This window comes from Coturnix japonica, chromosome 5, assembly GCF_054131305.1.
Source record: "Coturnix japonica strain WE chromosome 5, WE-NBRP24, whole genome shotgun sequence".
Lineage (NCBI taxonomy): Eukaryota > Metazoa > Chordata > Aves > Galliformes > Phasianidae > Coturnix > Coturnix japonica.
Genome location: NC_140667.1, coordinates 5,017,780 through 5,043,303, shown reverse-complemented (window position 1 = coordinate 5,043,303; position 25,524 = coordinate 5,017,780). Strand labels below are relative to the sequence as shown.

Genomic DNA, 25,524 nt, shown 5'->3' with positions numbered 1-25,524 from the left:
TTCTGGGTGATAAAGCTCTCTGACACCCTGGAGTTTACTGGTGGTCTATGAGGGGAGCAGAGCTTGGGTTGGTTCCTGCATACCTTATCTGCGCTTGGCCCTGTGCTTGTAGTAATCATCCAGGCCCAAATGAGTGACTGTTACAAGAAGTGACTAAAGAGGAGAACCCTGTAGAAGGGGTCCCCTCATTAGCTGAGTCTAATTGTGTCCATGGAGAAGCAGAGTAGACTGCAAGACTGTAAGGTCGAAGTAGTCCTGTTGACTCTACAAAATATGTGAGGGAAGCAGCTAGGGAAATGCTGTGCCTGGTTTTGTTATCTGTGCTTATGAAAGTATGTGAAAATTTGGAGGTTAGTTAAAAAAAACAACTGCCAGAAGAGTTCAGTTTTTAGAAAACATTCTTTATCATAAGAGGCTTAGAAACTCTTAAGCAGCTTAAGATTTAAGCTTCCCAGTTTGTTTAAAGAAAGAAAAGAAAAAAAGAAAAAGGCACCAAAAACTAGGAGGTGATCACAGTGAAAAGATTTCTGAAAGCTGATGGTTCTCTAATCTATCAAAACCTGTGAAACCCCTCATGGCATAGAAGCAATGGAAATTTGTGACAAGGAAAATCTCGCTAAATGTCTGGGAAAGGCTCTGACAGTGTGGCAAACCTTCCGAGGAAATTAGCTGGGTGTGAGCTGGATTTTTCCATTGCTTGAATGGAGTTTAACTGTGAGACGGTGTCATTGGCTGTGCGCAGGAGTTGTGTGACTTTATTTGACTGGTGTTATGCAAGTGGTCAATCGAGATGACGGTAATTGCATTCTTTATGGTGTTATTCTCAAGTTATTATTTTCAAGTATTTTGTTTTTAAAGGATGTTTAAATGACGAACCTAAAGGAATGTGGTACCACTAGTTGCCGTGTTTCTAGACAGGCTCTTTCAGAAACATGCACGCAAACAGTTCTGCAACATCCTCCAGATGTTCTTCCAGTCCCTTCTTATCTTTTCTATTTGCTAGTTCTCACCATTTAGCAATGTCAAGAGGAATAAATACTGGTATTCAGGCTTTCCAGTATTGTGCAGGTGTTCCCTTAAATAGCACTTCCTTCACTTTATACTGTTGGATTCTTGGCTTTTTAGATATTTTTTATCATATTTTGTTATGATGTCCTTCTAAATTCCATTTTAAAATGTTAGTGAAGTTGCAAAGGAAGGCTTCTTTTTTTTTTTTTTCTTTTTTTCTTTTTTTTTCAGTTACCATTAACTTCTTTGGTTAGTTTCTTCTTTATGAATTGTCACTCTTGGAATTTAGATTAGAACTGTACATGTTTTGGATAATGACTGTTCAGGAGAAACATTTGGTCTATTATTATGCGTAACACAGCCATCTTTCTAATCAACAATTGTCTAAAAGTCATAAATAATCTTCTTTTGCATAATCATGATTTCCATATTGGTATATAATATAGTGTGGTACTGATCTCAAAGAGGTGCTCCAATGGGTCATAATAAGCAAAGCCTAAAGAGCTTTCTGGATGCGTTTTGCAGTAATTGTAAGATGCATAATGCTATCGTGCCAAGTCCCAGGGGCCTGAAGTGTCAGAAGTTGGCAAAATTTGTGTGTTCACTCTTCAGTTTTCCTCCCGATTCTGTGTGGTGATTCTTATTTATAACCCTGCCAAAATATCAATACAAAGTTGGTTTGTCAATTGTTCTTCAAACTAAAGGGAGAGGGGGAACAGTCCTTTCCAAACCTTGTGAGGGCTTAAAGAGTATTGTGTGCTGCTGTGGACAATCCGGAGAGCAGTTATATTTGCATGGATGGTGGCAGGCACCCTTGTGGAGGAGAGATTTCTAGGCTTGGTGCTCACTTATCACCAGGGCCAGGTCAGGCAGACCTGTCCCTTCAGGTGAAGCCAGAGAGAAAAGAAAGTAGGCAGAGTGCATGCAGTGCTCAACAGCCAGCATGGGACGCTCCCAGCATGAGTGCCTGGGGCTGCTGGCTCCCCTCCCTTCTTTACAAAACAGTAATGGAGAGCACAGCATCTCTGTCTTTCTTTACATAGGCTGTAGCAAGGCAACTGGTAGTTTTTATCCGGATCTTGAGCAGCTGGTGAGCTGTTGTGTCTCCACTCCCATCATCTGTAAAAATCTGTGGGAAGATGCCAGGCTTCTTTCACAGATGCACCTGGAGTTAAATGGCTTTTCTTCTGTGTCAGAGCTGGTCAATGAAGCCGTGACTCCTGAGGCCTGTTGTACCTCATTAAGTAACGTTTCAGGCTCTCTTTAGATTGAGGGCACAGAAAGCGTGTAATTCTGTCTAAATCTGACAGTTTTGCAGAAAGCCTTTTGTTCTTGACACTACAGATAAGAACAGTGGTACAACTGGGAATTTTTCTTCTACTTAAGAAGCAAGTAGAGACTTCTGCATGCAGATCCTGCGGGCACAAAGTTCATCCCCAGGGAGAGGTCTTTAGTTTCAGATTTGACTTTGGTTACATGAAATTTCACAGGGTGCTGGGACAAGTTGCCAGAACCAAGCAGGGAAGGACACAATGATACTGAGTAATTTTCTCTGTTAATTATTGTTAAAGCTAATGTGTTTTTAACATATTGTTGTACCCCCAGTACAATATTATGTGATGGGAACCATATCCTCTGTAAGTGCAGTACTTCACTGTCTTCTGTCATTCCTCTTCTCAGTTCCTTTATGTGACTGCTCTTTGTTACTCTCTTCTGTTTTCCTTCCTATCACTCAACTTCATCATCCTCTACCCAGTTTTTTACCCAGGGCACCAGCATGCAAAAAAACTCTCCTGCAGGAAACAATTAGTGCTAAGGTTGCCCAATGGAGAGCGTATTTGAGAGCATGAAGAGTGTCATACAAAGCAATAAATCAGCTTTCCCTCGCATACATTTGTATTATCGAGTTGTGCATCTGAAATTCTGACTTTAAAGTACTTGCAGGGAGTGCATTCTTCCTCGGGTGTAGTGGTAGCAGTATACAACATGCTGTCAAATGAAAGTAGTTTTTCTTATCTTCCTTGTATAAACAAGAGCATGGCTCACTGCTTCCTTTCTCTCAGCTGTGTGTCAAGCTGAACCAAATTTGACCTTTCAGCTGCAAATCATTGGCTTTGGACACGTGAAAGATAAAATATAGTAAGTGCAGATGGTACAACTGATATCCAAAATTTCAAATCTGGCAATTGCAAAATAGTCAAGCCATGACATCAGAATTGGGGGATATTGAGGGTAAGTCTTGTAAAGAAGATGTGCATGAAATTCCACAGGAGCTAATATCCTTAAAAATTTTGTCTCAGTGAGCATTTTCTTGTAAATAAGAGCCTGTCAGGAGAGTCCAACAGAAGAAAATACACAAATTCTGATCAGCTTGTCCCACTCTCTAACATGAGTTATGTAGCCAATTACAAGAATAAAAAATGGTTTATCTTAGGAGGTATGGACAAGAGTAGGTTGGTGGGCATGGTAGCAGCTGTCAGCTGCACATTTTGGCCAGGGCTGAGTGATCTCCATTGTGGTGTGGTCCAAGCCATGTAGTGTGGTCAGGCCTCCTTGCTGTTTTTACAGCTACCTGTTTTTTCTTGGTCATTCTTTCCTACATGCTCTGTGATTCTTCACCACCCTTATATATGTATCTTATCATATCTCATGTTACTATGATAGAATTGTTTGAGTTGGAAAGGACTCTTAAAGGCCATCTGATCTAACCCTCCTGTAATAACTAAGAACAACTCATCTGCAGGTTGATCAGGTGCTCAGAGCCCTGTCCAGCCTGACCTCAAATGTCTCCGAGGGTGGAGCATCCACCAGCTTTCCGAGCAACCTGTGGCCGTCAGACACCATTTCCCTTCCGGACTGAAGTCTAGAAAACCATCTCCTCCTTCGTTATGTCTCTCCTGTTTCGTTTTCCACTCTGTAGTGTTTGAGTGAGTAGTTGTGGTCCTATGGTTTTCCTCTTAACAGTGTGTAGACCTTATTCTTTCTCCTTTCCATTTAAGCAGCCGTTTCCCATTTATTTGGAGATTACCTGAAAACGCTTCAGTAAGCACTTGAAAGTGAAGCTTAGCAGAAAAAGGGGCCTATTCTTTTATAATGCAGGCGGATAGAACAAGTTACCTCAAACAACTTATAAGTTGGTATCCTTTTCATCCCGTATAAATCATCCTGTCAATCCCCATCCATTTCAAGCTTTAGTATCAAGCTTGGTATTTTTTCTCTAACTACAAATAAATCATGGCTGTTTTTCTGTATCAGAAAATATAACAGAATATTTCCAAATATGTTTTTCAGCATCGAGATAGCTAATACAGGCAATACTAAGCTGTGCAACAAAGCAGACTGCTCCAGAAATTAGACAGCTAGTATCCCATAGAAAGGTGATGGGAAATAAAAAAGAACTCTGATCTAAAATATGTTTGAACTGGTAGGGTCATACTCTCACACATTCTGCATTTTCCTCATGTTGTCCTAGTTTTTCAATCCTTATTTTCTTCCAGAGCTATTCTGCCACAGTTGGAACAAAAATTTGTGTGCTCTATGTTCTAATTCTGCAGTGAATCTGCTGTTCTTAGCTCATCCACATTACAGTACTTGGATATTCAGTGCCGAGGCACAGATGAGTAGAGAATTTCTTCTGTTTGGGAATCTATTTTGTCTCTTGTTTTACTGCTTTTCTACTCATTGTTTGTATTTTTTACTTTATTATAATTTGCTATTCTTTTTGTGCTCACAAAACATCTGTTCCTGAAGTAGCCTCGATATTTAGGTCATTGTATGATTATTTAGATGCTGGTAAATGGAGAACCACTTAAATCAGAAATTGAGCTCTTCAGTATCTTTTGAAATACCATGGAATAATTCCCTCTTCTCATTGTTCTTTTCATTGTTGTAGATCTCATCTTATTTTGCCTGATGTCCTACACTTCACGACTCACACAGCCTTAATGTTGTGTTGTCTCACTGATAAATAACCTTGTGTAAAACTAAGGATAACAGCCCAAGGCTTTGTATACAGTTGCATACTTAAAAGATGGCTTCAGCAGTGAAAGCAGCTTTAATAAATAATAGTTGGTGGCTATATTAATGTAACCAATAATATCTAATCTGTTCCATTAGATGGCAGACAGCTGAAAGACTCCAGCTATGTAAAGAATGTCTGTTGCTGAGCCTCTCTTTTGACTTCTCAAACGTTGCAAGTTTTGTGTGGTAGATAGACAACTATTTGCTACAAACACCTCATTTCCATGATTGAAGGTTCTTGATGTGTTTACATACCTAAATAGCTAGCAGTAACATTACTGAGTGCATGAAATACAACTAGCCTTCAGCATTCCCCGAACTGACTGCATTTTCACAGGGGTGGGGAGACTTCTCTTAGCCAACAGATGCAACTGAATCAACCTAACATCCTGAATTGGGTCGTTCCTTTGCCCATTAGCAAAAGTCTGATCTGGCAGTAGTCTTCACACACGCTATTTAAGTTAGCCAGACATCCATATGGCCAGCAAAATACTTTCTCCTGATATAGGGAAGACTGTTCCAGTGCTTAAAAAGTCTACATTTAATTCTTCTTTCTTCCTGATGAGTTTGGAACGGCAATGTATTTCTCTGAATGTAAAAGGCAAAGCAGCAACCTACATAGTGAGCATCCTTGAGTACCACAGACCATATTCTTTTTGCTCAAGCTTTGCCTTTTTGCATGGAACATATAAGTATTAGCCAGAGAAAGAAAGCAATTGCTAGAATCTGCCCCTCAAGAAAAGGGAGGGGAGACAGAAAAGGCTGAGAAAGAGATTCATATAAAAAAAATATATATGATGAAGAGTGAGTTAACCAGCTTCATGAGATGAGGATGTGTGTGGACACAGCTCAGTGGTGTGTTCTCCTAGTTAGAAATCACTCTGTCTTTATTTTGTGGCACTTACACTAATGACAATAGCTTTTTTAGCTCCTGGCTTCCTTGGAAGAGAGGCAGTTTCTGGCCAAGAAAAATATGTTCCATTTGTTGTTTTTTAGCTTTTCTTGTTGTTGTTTCTTTTTTAAAACACCTGCAAAGTACCTAAAGTAGAATGCACGAATTAGGTACATTTTGGATAAGAAAACACATACACAGGTTTCCTTTTTTACTGAATTCAGTGTAGGGAAAAAACATGTTTCTGTTAACTCAGAAATGCATTTTAAAATAAACGATAGTGCAAATAATTTGCTTAGATTTGGCTGAAATTGATTTTCCATTACTTAATTTCTCTGTGCTGGAAATACGAACAAATGGAATAAATTTGCATTGCATTCATATTAGATGGTGTGTATTTTTGGAATGAAGATTTTAAGTAGGCATGTTTGTGTTTCACTATCAAGTAAATACATCATTTGTGGAATCCATTTAAGATTATATGGAAATACTTCAGCAGTATATTTTTTTTTCTTTATAAACAATTTATGGAATCAATGTTTATTCCCGTATATCTGGAGAATAGGAGAAAATAATTTACCTATCCATCTCTATGAATTGTCTATTTCTTTTTATGATGCTGATAAAATGTAAGTGCATACGTTCCACCATTAAGCCAGCATTTTTCCTTTCCTAAGATGTATATTAAGAAATATTTATAAGGTATATTCAGAATCAGTACCCTCTTGTGCTGCCTGCTCTTGGAGTACCTCATGAGATTGCTTCCTTCCCGTTACCTTGAAGGATGCTGAAATGATTTTCTGTCCTGCCACCCAACGCTCTGTCAGTAAATGCTGATATTGGTGTCAGGATGCAATTTATAAAAATAAACATCAGAAATAAATTATTCATTTGCTTCATTAATCAAGATGATTAGACTGCCCGGCAGAGAAACTGAGATGCTTAACACACAACTGTTATTTGGGTTTAACTGGCATTCTAAAAGGCAGACTTATTCTGAACAGCATTGAACCAGCTGTAGCGGGCATAGTTTAAATTTCATTTCTTGTTTCCTCCAAAAAGATAAGAGAATCTCATCTCATAGTCTTTTAATTATCTATTCCCTGTATATCATTAACATTTGATTCTACAAGTTACTTATAAACACTGTTCGACCTAATGATTTGAAACTTGTATGTGTATAATTTCGCCTACAGTGCCTAAGAGTCAGCAGAGGGTTATAGAGCAACAAGGAACCTTATTATTTATTGCTACATCTTATATGCTGTACAATGCTCTTTTTTTGTTTGGTATTTTCTCCTAATTGGTCGATGCAACATTTATCTTCTCCTTCTGTACTTCTAGTAAAGGAAGGTTCAGGTATTTTCTTGCTTTACACATTTATATGTACATCTGTAGCTGCATTTAACCCTCTGAGCACCTCATGATGTGCATATAGGTGCACTACCATTAAGTCTCTTTTAATAGTGCAAGTTTAAGTGTAGTTAATGCTTACTAGAAGAGAAAAGCCCAGCAGCTTCATATCTTCCGGTGAGTAAAAGTTGAGTATATGAGAGGCTGGAACATTATTTTAATTAAAGAGACAGTGATGTAGGACACCTGGTTAACTCTTAGTTATGCTGTGAGCACAACCTAGTGACCTCAGAGTGCTTGTGCGACTTTGGTGGCTCTGTGTGCAGAGAGCTGGCATGTGAAGGATACATACAGGGGAGCTCACAGCCCTGCTGTTTTGGACATCGGAAAGACTTTGATAGTATAATAGACTTCTGAAAAGCAAATTCTGTCCTTTAATATAGTTGGGAATAGTAGTGAGTATTTCATATAGTTGTAAATAGTACAGCCTTGCAAAATATACAATATATTGAGTCATTATAGAGCATACAGAACAAGCTTAGTAGCAGTACTGATACAGAAGCAGCCTGATAATGTTGTAAGGCACTACAAAGATGTGATTTTTAGTCACAGTGTTCAATATTGCTTTCATTTCCTATTACTGTCTATAAAAAAAAAATCACTTAAACTTCTGTGTGACAGATAAATCCTTCTCTCAATGTGCATGGTGATGTTATTAATGTCAGCTGATTTACTCCAAAGCAAAGGTGCAGATAATTTCATTTGTGCATAGCTGTTCAGTTAGCAGGTGATACATTTGACTTTCCTTATATAAGTAGTGACCATCAGTATGATTTGTGAGGGTACCGTCTCTCTCCATGTAGTAAAGTGGGTAGTGTGAACAGTTCAAATAGTGCAACTGATTATAAAAGAAACCTAAGTAACTATCATCCTAAGACAATGTAAAACTGTATTCTAAAGCCAGCTTTAATGACCAATGTAAGGATCTGTTTAGGAGGGGGGGGAGGGGATGGGCACGGGGTTGGGATTGTTGGCAGAAATTTCTAATGGTGTAATTGCTGCTAATAGCTCATAATATTGGCAGATCTTTGACCATAGTAGTGAGACCGTTACTGGGACAGCACATGATTGAGCAGTCTGCCATACGAGCCTACTCTGCTGCTGCCATTGTAACAGGGACAGTACTGTACCTGAAGTGCACTGAAGTCACAGTAACGTGATTTTCAATGCAATAACAGCTACATCCAGGAAAATCAAACTTCCAGCCAAGAAGTAATTAAATTTGTACAAGCCTGACTGTCTCATTCATAACAAGTCGTCATGAACAACTCACAAAATAAAAGGATATAAAACCGCTAGTAGCTCGAGCATGAAGAATTGGAACGAGGCATAGGCTGATAAATTGTCTCAGTTACAAATTTATTCTTGGTGACTTGCCATTATAATGAAGTGAGATGAGTGTAATGTGGTTATATTTGACATATCGCTGGATCTGTGTTATCCAAAAAGAAAAGATAATAGGTTTTTTGGTGTTTTTTTTGTTTTGTTTTGTTTTTTTGCTGAAGAATTATGATGTGCTTCTCTCTTGACAGATGAGTTGATTTAAATTTTGATATCCTTAGAAGTGCTTCTTAAATCCCTAAGCTTCTCTTTCCGAGTAGAGATACACTTGTATAAGAACAAAAGTTGTGATGTTGTGTAATATGGCTCATTTTTTGCCTTAAGTAGGCACTTTGGGAATATTTTCCAAAGACTTTGTGTGAGTTATGTCTCATCTAAACTAAAACTCGACATAAGAAGCATTCTGCAGCAGGAGCATATCTGTGGAATAAGACGGTGCTGAGAGGCTGCTGTGTTTTGGGGACAGGAGGGTGCCTGAACCATGGCTACAGCACAGCTGGACTGCAGGGGAAAGCTGTGGGCCAGAGGGTGATCCGGGAGGTCAAACAAAGGTAGGTGAGGCACTGGGAAATCTCAGTCACAAGGAAAACACCCACAGGACGTGTCCACCCAGGTTTCTACAGAGTGGTGCTGCACAGTGTGTCGTTATCACAGTATAGCTCAGTGCAGGCACAGAACAGTAGCAAGTTATTTCAGTGTTTGCCTGACCATAGGAAAGTTGCATGTTCAGTCCCTTTGTCTGAGTGATTCTGACCAATGGTTTCACTTTTGATAAGCATGAAATAAACAAAATGTTACATATGTAACAATATATACATACTATATATGTATATATAGCGTTTACCTCGTATGATACTTGTTACTATACCTTCTTTTCTGTTTAATTTCACTGCATGTTAAGCATTTAGATTTAAATTTCCAAGCCAAACTAGAGCACAGTAGAGTGCTGTGCTTAGATTTAAAGTGTTTTAATAGTTTGATAACTATAAAGGTTTTAAATGGCCATGATTTGGAAAAATGTGTTGATAATCAATGAGCTGAAAAACCTGTTCACATCTTACCATGTATTATGAAGGTATAAAGATCTCAGTATTGCTGGAGTTGCTTGTAGATGCCTGGGAGCTCATTATTTCTTCAGAAACTGACCTTATTTGGGAGGCCATAGAAAGCATAAATGAATCAACAGAAGTTTTGGGAAAGACTTCAGTGAAAGCTAGAGGCAGTGAGAGCAAAACTGAGTGCAGAGCTCACTCAAACTGATGGGAGAAACATTTTTGGAGTGAGGCCTTTTGGAACACGGAACAATCTACAGTAGTGAAATTTGAGATATATTGGTGAACAGCGAACAGAGGTGGAAGAAAGTAGCGTGTACGAGCTGGCACTTGCACATTGTACCATAGCCAATATTACCCATGCAAAAAGGAATCAGAACCTGAGGTTTATATATTGCACAGACAGATGTAGATCATGAGATGCTCTTTCTTTAGTCACTCTACAGTGTGACATCTTTCTTCCATTAATTACAAGTGTAATTGTACTTGAAGTCTTAAAACTAAGGATCATAGAACTATTCCGAGTCTGACCTATTTTCTTAGAAACAAGCAACTGAAAGTCAAAGCTTAGTAGAAAATATAATAAAGGCAGGAGGAAGCTATTTTACATTGGGAAAAAAAATAGGTTACCTACAGAATAAATCCAGATGTGTCAATTAAAGTAAGAATCTTTTTCACATTTATAAATTCAGTTTACTTGATGAGATCTCTTGTCATAATCCTACATGGAAAAATGCGTTCTAGCAGAATATTTGTTATGCAGAGAAGATGAAAAAGCTTTGTCTTTAACAAATTCATGTTTCATGCTGAACTGCTCGCAAAGGATCAGGAGTGCAATGTTAATAATTAAAAGTTCTTATTTTAGACTTCAAAAAGAAGTCCAGTTAGTCATAAGCTGTGATAGTAGTATGTTACTGCACACCTTCTAGGGCTGCTATTGTATGTACTACAGCAAAGAGAGAAAACCACATAGAAAAAAAGCCACGTCACATTCTGTAGTTGTATGCTTTTTAGGTGTAATCTTTCTCTAGTGTGGTTGTACTATTTGCACTTAACAGCTCACGGTCATAGTAACTAAAGTAGCTTGGTGACATGCATTCTGGGAATATTATGCGATGCAAAGATTTCTGTTGCTTCTCCCTGGCCTCCAAATGCAGTGTCCTAGAAAGCAGACATTTGGATTCTTTCATGGCAACTTTCATTTCTGTTGTGTCACTACTGTGCATGTCTTTACCTTTGATTTTTAAAATCTATTCTTTTTTCCACAAATCCCTGTCTCATTATCTCCCACGGTCATGTTGCGCTGTCTAGACTAAGGTGGGGGGTACAAACCAGTGTCTGCCAGTTCAGAGTTAAATGAAGTTTTCTTCCACAACATGACAGCACATCGCTAAGAAACATTTTCAAAGTTTAGGGTTTTTGTGTACAAAATCAGAGGCGTGAGAAAGCCAGACATCGTTTCCTGTTTCTATGGCAACATGATGGTGTTAGTCTAGCTCAGCTATTTTCTCCTATGATTTTATAGATAGCTGGGATGAATGCATTGAAGTTTAATATTTTCAAAAATAGAAGAATTCTAACTGAGTCTAATCAGAAATAGCAATGCATAAAGGACAATCTCATCTGCAAAAGTAAAAAGTGCATGTAGGGAAAAAGTTATTGCGTCTTCTGATAACGTGAAGGCAAATACATAAACCACTCTGGAGATGCAAAACAGTTCTGCGTGCTCCAGCTTTGCATTTGGCTAATGGGAAAATTCCTCCACTGAAGGTCTAAAAGCTTCTTGCAATGCAACATCCCCTCCTGCGGCACATCCCACCTCCAGAAAGTAAATGACAAATTTTATCCAGAAATCAGAAATATTTGTTTCATGCAAACCAAAACAAATACTTGAAGTAAGTCCCAGATAAAACACAATTTAAAAAACCCATACAGCACAACTGGCATGTTTAACAAGTTTGATAATTCATAGACTCACAAGGTTGGAAAGGACCTACAAGATCATCCAGTCCAAGCATCCTCCCATTACTGTAGCTACCACAAGCCACTAAACCAGACTTGGAGCTCCGCATCCAGATGCCTCTTGAACGCTGCCAGGGATGGTGACTCCACCACCTCCTTGGGCAGCCATTCCAGTGCCTGACCACTCTCTGAGATAAAAAGTTTTTCTTTCTGTCTAATCTAAACCTTATCTGGTACAACTTCTCGAGTTCTTTTTGTTGCCTGGGAAAAGAGGCCAAACCCCTCCTCATCACAGCCAGCTTTCAGGTAGTTGTGGAGTGCAGTGAGGTCTCCCCTGATCCTCCTCTTCTCCAGACCAAACAATCCCAGCTCCCTCAAATTCATCTGAATTTGAAATTGAATCCGATTGAGCTTTAGGTACATTTATGCATTTGGATGATTAAGACAAAGACCTTAACCATACAAATTTAAAGTATATTAACATCTTAGGAACTTAACAAGAATGCGTTAACTCGATGCCACATGTGCAGCTGGGTTACCCTATTTTAATGGATTTGCAGAGCTCCATTTATATGAAGAGCAGAGCCTCTTATTTTTCACATAAAACAAGTTCACCTGATTCTGGATCGCATGCCAGAATCACAGGGCTGGCACAGTCCTTCATAAATCTCTACCTCTTCCAGCACACGGTCACATGCTGTTGTTAATTACTGCATTTACCTAAGTGTTAACAGTTACGTACATTGATTAGGTGTCAACTAAATCCTATTCAAAAAAATGAAATCAGGCTTATAAAGCAAAGGAATGCTTTTACTGTTCTGTGTACTACAGAAAGTCAGGGAAACTTCATTGTTTGGCAGGTGGGCTGACTCCCACATTAAGAATTTCATAATTCAATCTCAAAAAAGTAAGGGAGAACATATGTGTTTGTTGGAAAAGGAGAAAAAAAAACAACCTTTCCATCTTTTTTTTTTTTTCTTTGTCAGAGCAGCCACATATGGCAGTTCCATTTTCTATCACTTACCATTTACTTTCTATTTAAAATTCAAATGTCACTAGCCAAGAAAAAAGTTGGGTATTAAGATATGTTATGGTTTCTCAGCTAAGAACAATCACAGCAGAGAACTTCACACAGATTTGCAATAACCAATTAGAAGAAACTTACTCATCCTTGCTTTTGTTTTTCTTATGCATTCCTCTCATTAGTAGTTACTATGTTATGATTGGGTTTTTTTCCCAACCACTTTTCTTGTCTTTCCGCAAGCTAAAATCATTTCACTTTGTAACTTTGTGAGTTGTCCTGTATGCATTATTTTCAGGTAACTATACATCTTCTTAGTAACCCTGTTATCCTACTGTACTCCTGCATAAATACTCTCCAAATAATGGGAACAGTCTACCAGTTAAATCTATATTTATGCATCTTTATATACATATACTTACTTATCAGAATCTATATGCAGAATTTAAACTTTTGAATCACTATTTCTTTTCTTTGCTAGGAATGGGATTTACCCTAATCCTCACCTTCAGATGCCAAAAGTCATATACACGTGTTTTGCATAGCCTAGATGAAATGAAATGTGTGTTCTGTTAATAAAGGTGGAAAGATGCTGGTGATCTCCAGGAGTTACGCAGGAACTGGGGGAAAAACTCTGAGCTCCCGACACTCACAAAATAGATGGTGTTGAAATGCATGATAATATCTTAAAATCTTTGAAGGTAAATGGAAGGCATATCTGCATTTTGCAGATATTCCAGTTACTAACCTCGTGTGTATTGTGGTCAAAAAGGATCTGTTTGCTGTAAGGCAGCTTTTTAGAAGCAACCGTCCTAACTTGAGACATCTGAGAGGGTTTTTTTCTAGTGACAAAAGCCTGATCACATTTCGTATTTGTTAGAACTGTGCTGAAAAGGTATTAAAGCAAATACATGGCATGTTAATGAATAAGAGTTCATTATTATCTAAAGTCAAGGTACTTCTAGATGACTATATGAAAAAGCTGAAAGAACCTTCTGTGTGAAGCCCGTTGCTTTTGTAATGCTTTCAAAATGTTCTGGCTAATGTTAATTTACAGCAGCATTTGTTCTGATTAGTGGCTTTAATGTCACTAGTAATGAAGTAATCCCTTACTCAGTTGCACGTATCCGTGTTCTTTAGCTGGTTATAGGCACTATTTTCATTTTAAGAGCTGATGCATGGCAAAGTAAGAGGATGTTTTTGGGTTCTGTATTTTTTACAAAGCAAAAAGACAAATGGCTCAAAATTTGTGACAGGCTTCTTTACTGTTCACAAAGAAAAATAGACTCTTACTGTCACCGCCTCTGATGTGGCACTCAGAGACAATAACAGCTTGGCATTAAAATGTGTTTCAACCTTTCTATGGGGATGTCAGTCAAATTTGTTGACTGTTCTTTGCACTGTACTTTACTTTCCCCAAGGTGTTCAAGGGACGAGAGGGAGGCTGAACTCCTCCATCACCTGTGCTGTTCTCCAGGCTCAGGACACCAGGTGCCCTATTGCCAGCTCCGCCTGGAGCTGGCCTAGCACCACAGTGTGTAGGCACACAGCACACTGAGAGGCACCTCCAGCATTGCCCAGCTGGGGACAGGCTCCTCCTGAGGGCAGCCGGCAGTAAAATCAACTCTGATGGTACCAAGTCAGCCCTGTAGGTGCTCCTATTTGTTGAGCCACTTAGTGTTACAGAGTGTGCGTGCTTGGGCTGTCTTTTATTTTTATGCTTTTCCTTTGTATGCAAATCAAACAGTAAATCTAGATTAGCCTCAAAAAGTTCTATTCTGAAAAATTTTCCTTTCACTATTTCTTTTCATTTGCTCTCCACAATCTTCCTTAGTTGTGCTCTGTTACGCTTCACAGGGATAGCAGTAGAATGCATCAGTATTGATTCAACACTCAAAAATATGTCTTGCAGCAAGTTGATTTTTCCACTGCATTGTCAAAACCCTTCTTAACCCTCCAGCTCCCAGCAGCGATAGCATCAGCAACTGGATTTTTCACTTAGGGAAGACAACCTAGCAAAGCAAAGTCATGTTTTTGCTCTTTTAACCTTTTAAAAAAAATAAGAAAGGAGCATTTTCTTGTGATGCTGTTTGTGTCATCCCTATAGCTGGGGATCCAGATCATGTTAACAAAGAAAAAACAGAATAAAAATAAAGAAAATTGGGGAATGGGTGGGGGGTGGGGGCTGGGAGGTTGGAAATTAGGATGCAGGACAATCTCTAGTACTTTGCTTCACTCTGCATTATGTGACAGGAATTGTCAGCAGGCTGATCAGGCTCACAGTGGAAAAGTACTGCCAGCTTCAAGCAACACAAGCAGCAATCCCAGCTCTGTGGGGCTCTGAGGGTTGTCACCTAGAGCTTACTCAGATGTTTAGGATTTGCTGTGCAACTCACAGTCACCTGTTTTTATGCATGTATGTGTGTAGGGAAAAGTGATGTTTGTCTCTTACAGCAAATTGAACTCGGTTGAGTTCTTGTGGACATTGTCAAACATGCAACTTGGCACATATGACAACATAATTAAAATTAGACAGCACCTTAGGACAGCCCATTTCCTTTCCTTAATTAGAGCAATTCAAGAAAGGCTGCAAAACCACACATGCCAGTGTTGTACAGGTCTTGTTCAAATGCGAGGCATACCGCTTACAAGTATCTGTGCAGAAAGCAGTTGCTGGAATGAAGTAGGAAGCCCAACAAGGATATTTTATGATAATACATACTTTTTTTGCCTGCCTATCAAAACAATTTTTATGTCCCACCTAGAATGTCACATTGCACTGCAGACAGCATGCGCACACCTGCGCATGAGTGGAGGAAGAATAAGGAGAAAAGGGGCCTCTGTGCAATTTTTACGTTACTGTTTTAAGCAGTCATGGGATAAAATAGCACACAGTGTCCCTGACCCAAGCTGTCCTGAAGAAGGAACCAGTTTTGCACAGTGCTCTGAAGCTGAATAGTTACTGGAGGCTCAGGATTGCTGGCGTGACATAATGCGTACCAAGTCTTTAGGCAAAGCGTCTCCTACTGAAGTCTTTTACACATCCACACAGTTTCAAAATACTGATGCAATTAGACTTGAATGTGCCATGTTTAATGATGTTACCAGCATAATTAATATTTACTTTCTTAAGAAAGCATTTGAAGACTTAATTGTCCCATGTCTAATGCAGGGATAGCTTGTGATGAAAGATTTTCATTACAGTGTGTCCAAAGTAGGCTTCCTGTGATTTATGATTGTTTGCCTTCAACCTGTAGGAGTGTGTCTGCCCCTCCTGTTGTTCAGAGAGTGCACCTGCACAGTGCAGTGAGATGTAGTGTCGGGACACTGTTCTGGCTTTTCCTCTGAAAGAGCTGATCTGGGTGTCTATCCTGTGTTAGGCCATACTTGTAACCTCGAGGCATACAAATACTCAGCTAATCATTCGCTGTATTCAGTGTTATTTCTGTATGGTTTAGACTCTTTCTGTGTCCTTTCAGAAGGTCTTTGAACCCCATAGAGTAAAGCTAGTAAGTCAGTCCCGTTGTTCATTGAAGTCAGGAACAGTCGCTATGTACTTGGCAAATATATCAGAACACTGTATTGACTGAGAGATCATCTGATACCTTAATTCATTATTTTATTACTTCACTGTAGAGAAATTGTTCTGTTGAAATCAGATTTGTCTGTCAAGGGGGAAAAAAAGTCATTTGCATTTCTTTCTGGGAAAGGGAGAATTAATGCCATCAGACACTTAGAAACTCTTCTACTCAGTGTCTTCAATTCAGTATAAGGCATTTTACACAGTAAGAAACAATTTCTAAAGACCTCAGAACAGAAGTGCCCCAAACATTTTACCTATTAATAACTGCCTTCTTATGCAGCTTCTCTCTGGAAAGGGAACTGGGTGCTCTAATTTAAATATTTGAAACTGCACGAAGTCTATTCGGGAACACTGTCCTTGGGTCGTTTGGTTTTGTTTGCGTGTTTGTTTGTCTTAATGTATTGAGAGCAGCGTGAGCCAGAATAAAGGCACAAAAATGCCCCATTTTGGCAGTGAGGTGAGCGTTTATAAGGAAAACAAACTCAGTGGGGCAGGTGAACAGGGTACGTGCACTGTGTACATGCAGGTACCCAACCCAATAAGACGAGAAACACAGTAAAAAGAAAACCAGCAAACGTACATAAAGAATATGTGAACTTTAGTTGCTCATAAGGCAGTATTTTGGGGACATAATACTGGAAAAGAGGAAAAAAACAACCTGGCTTTATCAATCCAAGTCCTGCAGCTGAAGAAAACTTACACTGACATTGGGCAAATGTTTGGTAGCACGAGATTGCCAAAATCGTATATTGAATAAGTCAGCATTCATTGCTGTTCATGGGAAAGATGCCACTAAGAGTTGCGGCTTTTCAGCTGTTAAACAGAAACCTCCAGTTCGGGCCTAATTGTAATTTCCCCGTGCGTAGGAATGTGGTAGTTGCTCCCCAGCATGGCAGAGCACTGCATGTTTCATCACCAGTTCTTCCCAAGAGAACGGCAGACAAAGGCCAGATGAATAGCGGTGCTTTCACACACCCTGGCAAGGACCTGCCAAAGTCTTGGCTGAACTCTCCGGGACTGGCAGCAACCATCAATCTCTCACTTACTCTCACATGAGCACTAAAACAGCACCGATCAGTGCTTTTTCACACACACATACATTTCCAGGCACTTTTGGACACTGGAATTTGTGCTCTTTTTATTCTCTTTCATTTTATTTTGTCTGTGTCCTGACAGGTGATTTGCTGAAATTATTCTCTGACTGAGACATGAGTATTGCTGCAGCTTTCCGCTGCTCGCTCCCCCCCACTAAGCTGCACGCCTCCTGCCACAACGTCGAGGCTGCATCTCAGATGGCACACAGAGAGTGAAAATAGCGTGCGGAGCAGCAGTCCTGCCCCTGTCCTGCCTCTCACCTCTGTGCACAGCGTCACGCCAGTGTTTCACATTACGATGCATCAGTTTCCTCGCTCTCTAACAGAAAACTTGAACGCGGTTGCTAAAAGCCTTTGTGTGTTCAATTTGTAGGAGAGCTGCTCCCTCTGCTGAGTTTTCTGTTGATCGCCACCGGCACCTGATGTCTTTCCTCACCATGCTGGGGCCCAGTCCTGACTGGAATGTGGGCCTGTCCGCTGAGGATCTCTGCACCAAGGACTGTGGCTGGGTTCAGAAAGTCGTGCAGGATTTAATCCCCTGGGATGCCGGCACAGACAGCGGTGTTACCTATGAGGTACTTGGACTATTTGTAATGGATTTCACCCAAGCTGATTTACTTAAATTTACCTAAAGTCAGTGAGGAATGAAAGCTATTTTATCCACAGTCACAGCATATGTGCCTTTATACTACTCTGCTCGTTTTGTTTTAAGCCATCTTTATGTCTCCTTTCTTCTGTCTGCAGTCACCCAACAAACCTACCGTTCCTCAAGAGAAGATCAGACCACTTACAAGCTTAGATCACCCTCAGAGTCCATTTTATGATCCAGAAGGAGGATCTATCAAGCTGGTAGCCAGAGTTGTTATTGAAAGAATTGCACGCAAGGTACACTGTATTTTGTACATAGAATCCTTAAGCAAGCAAAAACCACACTTTATAAGGCAACATTTTTCCTTCTTCCTGCCAGCAAATCTCTGCTCCCTAATCTACCTCCAACAAATATAATGGTAGAGAATGACTTTCTTGCATTTAAAACTGCTTCCTTGTCTTACTTCCAATAATTACTGCATCTGTTTAGTTGCAGATTATCAATATTATTATTAATAGAAAAGAAAGAAGTATGATCTAATGAGTAATTCAGCGTTTCCTCTCGCTACTGCTGTAGCTCCAGCAGTGCCTCTCATTGCGCTGTCTCAACCCGTCTGCACGTACACACTCCTATATCCAACCTCCACAATCATTTCTTCCTTTGCAGGGTGAACAGTGCAACATCGTACCTGATAACATAGATGATATTGTGGCAGATCTAGCACCAGAAGAAAAAGAAGAAGGTACTTTTTGAATTAGTTTGTGCTGGACAATATTTTGTTTTGTTTTCCCCTGTCATTTTTATATATAGTAAGAAACCGACTTAGGAGCAGAAATAAGTTCCGCTTATTAGTCAGAAACTGTGTTAGTTTTTCATCCTTTCTGGTATGTATGTGCTACTAGCCTCCACTTATACAGAAGAGGTACTGCATGTGTAGCTGGCAGATGGCAATAACAATAAAAGCAATAAAAGATAACCTTCAGGGGGCTCAACATAAAGTGGGTGTTGGGGTTTTTGTTTGTTTGCTTGTTTTTCAAATCAAATTTGTCATGTTTTTTGGAGTTGAAATTGAGCAGTTTAGAGTGCAGAAAGAAATAATGTTTTGTATTAGTATCTAAAGTAATGACTAGTCAAGTATAAAGAGAGGCGGATGGAAGAAAGCGTACCGTTAATGTTTTCTGCCTTTTCTTGTTTTTAGATGATACCCCTGAGACCTGCATATATTCCAACTGGTCTCCCTGGTCAGCCTGCAGCTCCTCTACCTGTGAGAAGGGCAAGAGGATGAGGCAGAGAATGCTTAAAGCTCAGCTGGACCTCAGCGTGCCCTGTCCTGATACACAAGATTTTCAGCCGTGCATGGGTCCGGGCTGCAGTGATGAAGGTAATCAAGCAGAAAGGGTAGAGGAGAAGAACACTGCGTAGGGGCACTCTTATTTTTCTCTTAAAGTTCTTAGAAGATATTATTTGCTGTATGATCTGGGTATTAGCAAAAAGAAGAAGAACTGCAGCAGAATACAAATCCAAATGGTCTGTGGCAAATTTTGCAGTTCAGCTGAGTGGGTGCTGAGAAGCATAAAGGAAAGGAGTAAAGTAAGCAACAGAGAAGACAGGATGTGAGAAGCATCATAAAAGTGCCACTGCACATAAATGGGCAGCTGCAGACTTATTGGAGGGTGGGCAGGTAATTGTGTAAATATTAGCAATTGAAATGGTCCTCTGTATTTTAGATGGTTCCACTTGCATGATGTCTGACTGGATTACATGGTCCCCCTGTAGTGTTTCCTGTGGAATGGGAACGCGATCTAGAGAGAGATATGTAAAACAATTCCCAGAAGATGGCTCTATGTGCAAAGTGCCTACTGAGGAAACTGAGAAATGTATTGTAAATGAGGAATGTTGTAAGTATTTCATTTTGCTTTGTAAAATCCAGTCGATAGAAGAGCTGCCTGAAACAGTTTTTCTTATGAGCTCTACTACCAAAGGACCTTCTCTCTCCATTTTGTGTAGCCCCTAGCAGCTGCCTTGTCACCGAATGGGGAGAGTGGGATGAATGCAGCGCTAGTTGTGGCACAGGAATGAAAAGAAGACACAGAATGATCAAGATGACTCCTGCTGACGGATCTATGTGCAAGGCAGAAACTACAGAGGCAGAGAAATGCATGATGCCCGAGTGCCGTAAGTGTCTGTGAATTCATCTCCTCTGCTACAAAGAGAGATATCATTTCTGACATGCTGCTCCATCACACCACAGAACATAGCCCAAGCACAAACAGCATTGATTTTTCTGGTTCTTCTCAAGATTGGTTCCCTTACGGAATGTGCATTATGTACCTCTTTAACTAACAGAACCTGAGTAAAGGTAAAACATTTTCAGTGGTACGCGATTACTGTATTATCCATACAGCAGTGTGTCTACTCACAAGCCATACATACATTATCAACTCTAATGTTATGGGATATGAGGTGTATTTAAACATAAGGCAAGAATAATACCGTGCCCTTTTCTTTTAGCCTGTGAGCAGTCCAGGAATTGATGTTCACCTTTTGTTCAACCAGTCATCCTCATCCTTATCCTGTCTCTGAGTGCTCTGTTAGGGTTTGGTTGGTTTGGTTTTTTTTAGGAAATGCTAAGATTTTCAACAACAACAAAATGAAATTAAGATAAATGTCTAAATATCCCATCTCACATGAGGTCAGCATGACTTCCAGTTCTGGGTACAAAAACAATGCATGTTTTTTACAGGAATCATTATTGAAACATACTTTTTGCTGTTTATCCTTTGATAGTATTGAAACTGTACAGAGATGAATAAGATATAGAAAAGCATAGAAAAGAAAAGCGATTAAAACAGGAGAGCCTTTTAATTTTTTCTCCTTGAACTTCTGTAAAAAGCATCATTCTGCTTGTGACTCATTTTGTCCGAAGTGACAACAAAGTATAGGTGGTGGAAGGCAGATAATAGTATGTTTTCCACCTGTGTTATTTTCAGAACGCATAGCTTCGTACATTACCCACAACAAGTGCTCATTACCTTTTTTAATCCGTATCAGATACTATTCCCTGCCTTCTATCCCCGTGGTCTGAATGGAGCGACTGCAGCGTAACATGTGGGAAGGGAATGCGAACCCGGCAAAGGATGCTGAAATCTGCAGCTGAGCTTGGAGACTGCAATGAGGAACTAGAGCAAGCAGAGAAATGCATGTTACCTGAATGCCGTAAGTGTGGAAACCTTTGGGGAAAGGAAAACCAATTTTATGTATGGGAGTCTTGGGTCACAAGTCTATTGTTATTTGTTAGCATCTTTTTTCATTTTTCTTTAATATTATAACTTACTTAATATTCTTTAAATTGAAGCTTAGGGAGTACAAGGTGGATGGAGTGGACAGTGAGGCTGATTGAGAACTGGCTGATTGGCAGAGCTCTGAGAGTTGTGATCAGTGGCACAGCCTACTTGTAGTTGTAGTGGTGTTCCCCAGGGGTTGCTGCTGGGTCAGGTCTTGTTCAACATCTTCATTGCTTATGTGGATTACGGGATAGAGTCTTGTCTCAGCAAATTTACTGGTGATACAAAGCTGGGAGGAGTGGCTGACACTTAGAAGGCTGTGCTGCCGTGCAATGAGGCCCAGGTGGACTGAAGAGTTGAGCAGAGAGGGACCTGTTGAGGTTTAAAAAGAGCATGTGTAGAATCCTTCACTTGGGTAGGAATAACCACATGTATCAGCACAGGTTAGGGGCTGACCTGCTGGAGTCGAGCTCTGCAGAGAAGAACTTAGACAACCTAGTGTACAACAGGTTGTCCATTAGCTACCAGCATGCCCTTTTGGCCAAAAAATTAAATGGTATCCTTAGGTGTATCGAAAAGAGCGTGGCCAGCAGGCGAGGGAGGTGATCGCTCTCCTCTACCCTGCCTTGGTAAGGCCACATCTGGAATACTCTGTCTAGCTGTGGGAATGCACTCTGTAACCTACAGTGCTGTATAGACTGCTTTTGGATTCTACAGAGGGTGGGTCAGGAGTTGATAAGAGCAGTCGTTACCTCCTTGAACTCTGTAAGCAAATAGTTTTGCATTTTTCTGCTCTGATTCTTGCTTTCCCATCTGTAATACTCCTAAGTCAACCCACAGGGGCACTTTATTTCACAGAATCACAGAATCACAGAATTACCCGGGTTGGAAGGGACCTCAAGGATCATGTAGTTCCAACCCCCCTGCCTAGCAGGGCCACCAAACATACACATTTACTAGATCAGGTTGCCCAGGGCCCTGTCCAACCTGGTCTTGAACACCTCCAAGGACGGGGCATCCACAACCTCACTGGGCAGCCTGTTCCAGGACCTAACCACCCTTCTAGTAAAGAACTTTCCCCTAACATCCAACCTAAATCTTCCCTCCTTCAACTTAAAACCATTTCCCCTAGTCCTGCTATTATCAGCCCTTTCGAAGAGTTTACTCCCCTCCTGGGAGTAAGTTCCCTTCAGGTATTGAAAGGCTGCAATGAGGTCACCTCGCAACCTTCTCTTCTCCAGGCTGAACAAACCCAACTCCCTCAGCCTGTCCTCATAGGGGAGGTGCTCCAGCCCCCTGATCATCTTTGTGGCCCTCCTCTGGACCCTTTCCAAAATCTCCATATCTTTTTTGTACTGAGGACTCCACACCTGGACACAGTACTCCAGATGGGGCCTCACAAGAGCAGAGTAGAGAGGGATGATCACCTCCCTATCCCTGCTGACCACCCCTCTCCTGATGGAGCCCAGGATCCCGTTTGCTTTCCGGGCTGCCAGAGCGCACTGCTGGCTCATGTTAAGTTTCTCATCTATCAGGACCCCTAGGTCTTTTTCAGCCGAGCTGCTCTCAAGGACAACTCCTCCCAGCCTGTACAGGTGCCTGGGGTTCTTCCGGCCCAAGTGCAAAACCTTGCACTTTGCCGTGTTGAACCTCATTAGGTTCACCCGAGCCCAGCTTTCCAGCCTGTCAAGGTCCCTCTGAATGGCATCTGTTCCCTCCACCGTATCGACTGCACCACTCAGCTTGGTGTCATCAGCAAACTTGCTGAGGGTGCACTCCATTCCCTCATCGATGTCATTAATAAAGATGTTAAAGAGCACCGGTCCCAAGACAGACCCTTGAGGGACGCCGCTCGTTACCGGCCTCCACCTGGACATAGAGCCATTGACCACCACCCTCTGTCTGCGGCCTTTCAACCAATTGCTTATCCATCTAGTTGTCCACCCATCAAATCCACCTCCCTCCAATTTGGAGATGAGGATGTGATGGGGGACCATGTCAAAGGCCTTGCTCAGGTCCAGGTAAATGACATCGGTCGCCTTCCCTTCATCCACCAACGCCGTCACTCCATCATAGAAGGCCACAAGATTAGTTAAGCATGACCTTCCCCTGGTGAAGCCATGCTGGCTGTCTCGGATCACATGCTTGTTCTTTATGTGATCAAGCATGTTGTCCAGGAGGATCTGTTCCATAATCTTCTTAATTTCTTATTGTGTACTCTTGGTTATTAAGAGCTATATAATGTCTATGTCCTCGTGTTGCCTTACTTAGTCCTATGGTGATGAGCAATATTGCTTTAGGTATATAATTATAATTATATAATTATAATTATAATTATAATTATAATTATTCCATATTGAACATAATACCATAACTTCAGGCAACGGTTTGTGCACTTCCCGATAGCAAACAAGTCAGAATTAATTGTAAGTCAGACCTAGTTTTTTTACTCAAATGCAGAATGTGAGGCAGGAAGGGAATAAAAATTCAGCATCACTCACAAGATTCTTTTGCTTCACAAAATGAACAAGAGAAAGGCTCCATCTTTGATATAGCTCTCACCTGTACCACACCCTTCTTAATAATCTGCATCCCTTTGCAATCCGGAAATGTCATGTAGGCCAGCACACAGCATGGAAACACCAGCAATGGTCTTAGACCCTTCTCAACGAAAACCTCTCCCTTCATGGGTGGTGTAGACTTCTGATTGCTTTGCTGTCTTTGTGAAGAGCGATAGCCTGAGGCATAGCTAAATGAACAGGATCTGATTGCTTTTCATGCCCTGTTGCCAGCTGGTTTCTAAGGCTTTATACCTAACTAGATTATTTTTCTCAAAAAATATTGGCTAGAAAAGGCTTTTCTACCGCAATTTGTTAATTCAGATCTTATTAAATAATGTGAAATATCATTTAGGTTATCACTTACTAGGGCTGTGAGCTTTAGGGAGTAGTGAAAAGATGAAAACTTATAAGACGTAGACTTAATGGTTCTGGCATCATTTGCTGCTATTGAAAAAAATAATACGGAAGTTACTTTCTTTCCTTTTGGCTTTAAAAAAAAGCTCCTCCTATGTTTTTCTTGTTTTGTTGTGTTTTTCTTCTGTTTTATGTAGAATAGACCACTTAAAGCTTTACATATGCCAGTTAAAGAAAGGGTTAGGTTTCAGGTGTCACACAGTTTGTAAGTATTACTTGATTTCAGACAGCTTTTAATATAAATGTGTAGGATGAAAAATTGAAGAAGGCACAGGAAAATGATTTATGTTTGTTGTCAGGTAAGTGATCTGCCAGCCCCGCTCTTGAAAAAGAAACCGGAGAAAAGAGTCACGTAATATTTCTGTTAGAAATGAATTCAGACCATCTTAATGTTCAGCCTCAGAAAATCTTGCAGAAGAGTGGAGGTTTAATTCTCATTTGTGTATTTAGATATGCAGATACTCACCAGGAGTGTTTATTTCTTTTTGAACTTATGCTTAGGTTGCCAGACAACACAGATTCCACGTAACATTTCTCATTCTTTGCAGCCATTGACTGTGAGCTGACTGAGTGGTCCCAGTGGTCCGAATGCAATACTTCGTGTGGAAAGGGCCACATGATCAGAACGAGAATGATAAAAATAGAACCACAATTTGGAGGAACGGCATGCCCAGAAACTGTTCAACGTACAAAATGTCGAGTAAGGAAATGCCTGAGAGGCCCAGGAATGGAAAAAAGGCGCTGGAAAGAAGCCCGGGAGAAACGAAGAAGCGAACAAGCTAAAAAAAACATCGATAATGAGCAATATCCAGGTGAGTGCAAAAGCACTGGCGAATACGCTCACATCGGACCTTCTGTATGACAATGAAGGATTTGTGAGCAGCTCCTCCTCTTATTGCACTGGTAACTTTTGTCAGTGTTACAAGCATTACGGTGTTCAGGGTAAGTTTTACCAACAAAATAAAGTACAGCCGTTTCAGTGTTCGGTTGTGATCAGAAAAGTTCAACGTGTGTTTAGGGTATAATGGAGAAAGGCTCGCTTCTACCCACGTGTGATCTCTGTAATTATCAAGTTAACTCAGTAATTTGATTCAGTCAACCTATTCTGAGAGGCCTGCTCCTTTTGGTGAGGGGCAGTACTCAAGCACGGATGCCTCTAATCAACAAAATGCAGTATCTTGTATAGCTTACGTTACCAGCATATGAATCACAGCTAAATTGTGGTTTATACCTGTCTGACATTTAACAATTTTTATGTTGCATAATGGAGACAGGAATTTCCTTTTTTAA

General features: G+C 40.4%; 1 protein-coding gene across 1 annotated transcript in view; it reads left to right on the top strand.

Annotated features, from left to right (window-relative positions):
* The window catches only part of SPON1 (spondin 1), a 164,600-nt gene that overhangs the window by 135,250 nt on the left and 3,826 nt on the right, over window positions 1-25,524 (top strand). The window contains exons 8-15 of the mRNA XM_015863517.3: window positions 17,760-17,961; window positions 18,131-18,271; window positions 18,642-18,717; window positions 19,174-19,356; window positions 19,703-19,873; window positions 19,983-20,150; window positions 21,027-21,191; window positions 24,783-25,046. Coding sequence (XP_015719003.3) covers window positions 17,760-17,961; window positions 18,131-18,271; window positions 18,642-18,717; window positions 19,174-19,356; window positions 19,703-19,873; window positions 19,983-20,150; window positions 21,027-21,191; window positions 24,783-25,046 — 1,370 coding nt within the window. The remainder of the gene's footprint in view (window positions 1-17,759; window positions 17,962-18,130; window positions 18,272-18,641; window positions 18,718-19,173; window positions 19,357-19,702; window positions 19,874-19,982; window positions 20,151-21,026; window positions 21,192-24,782; window positions 25,047-25,524) is intronic.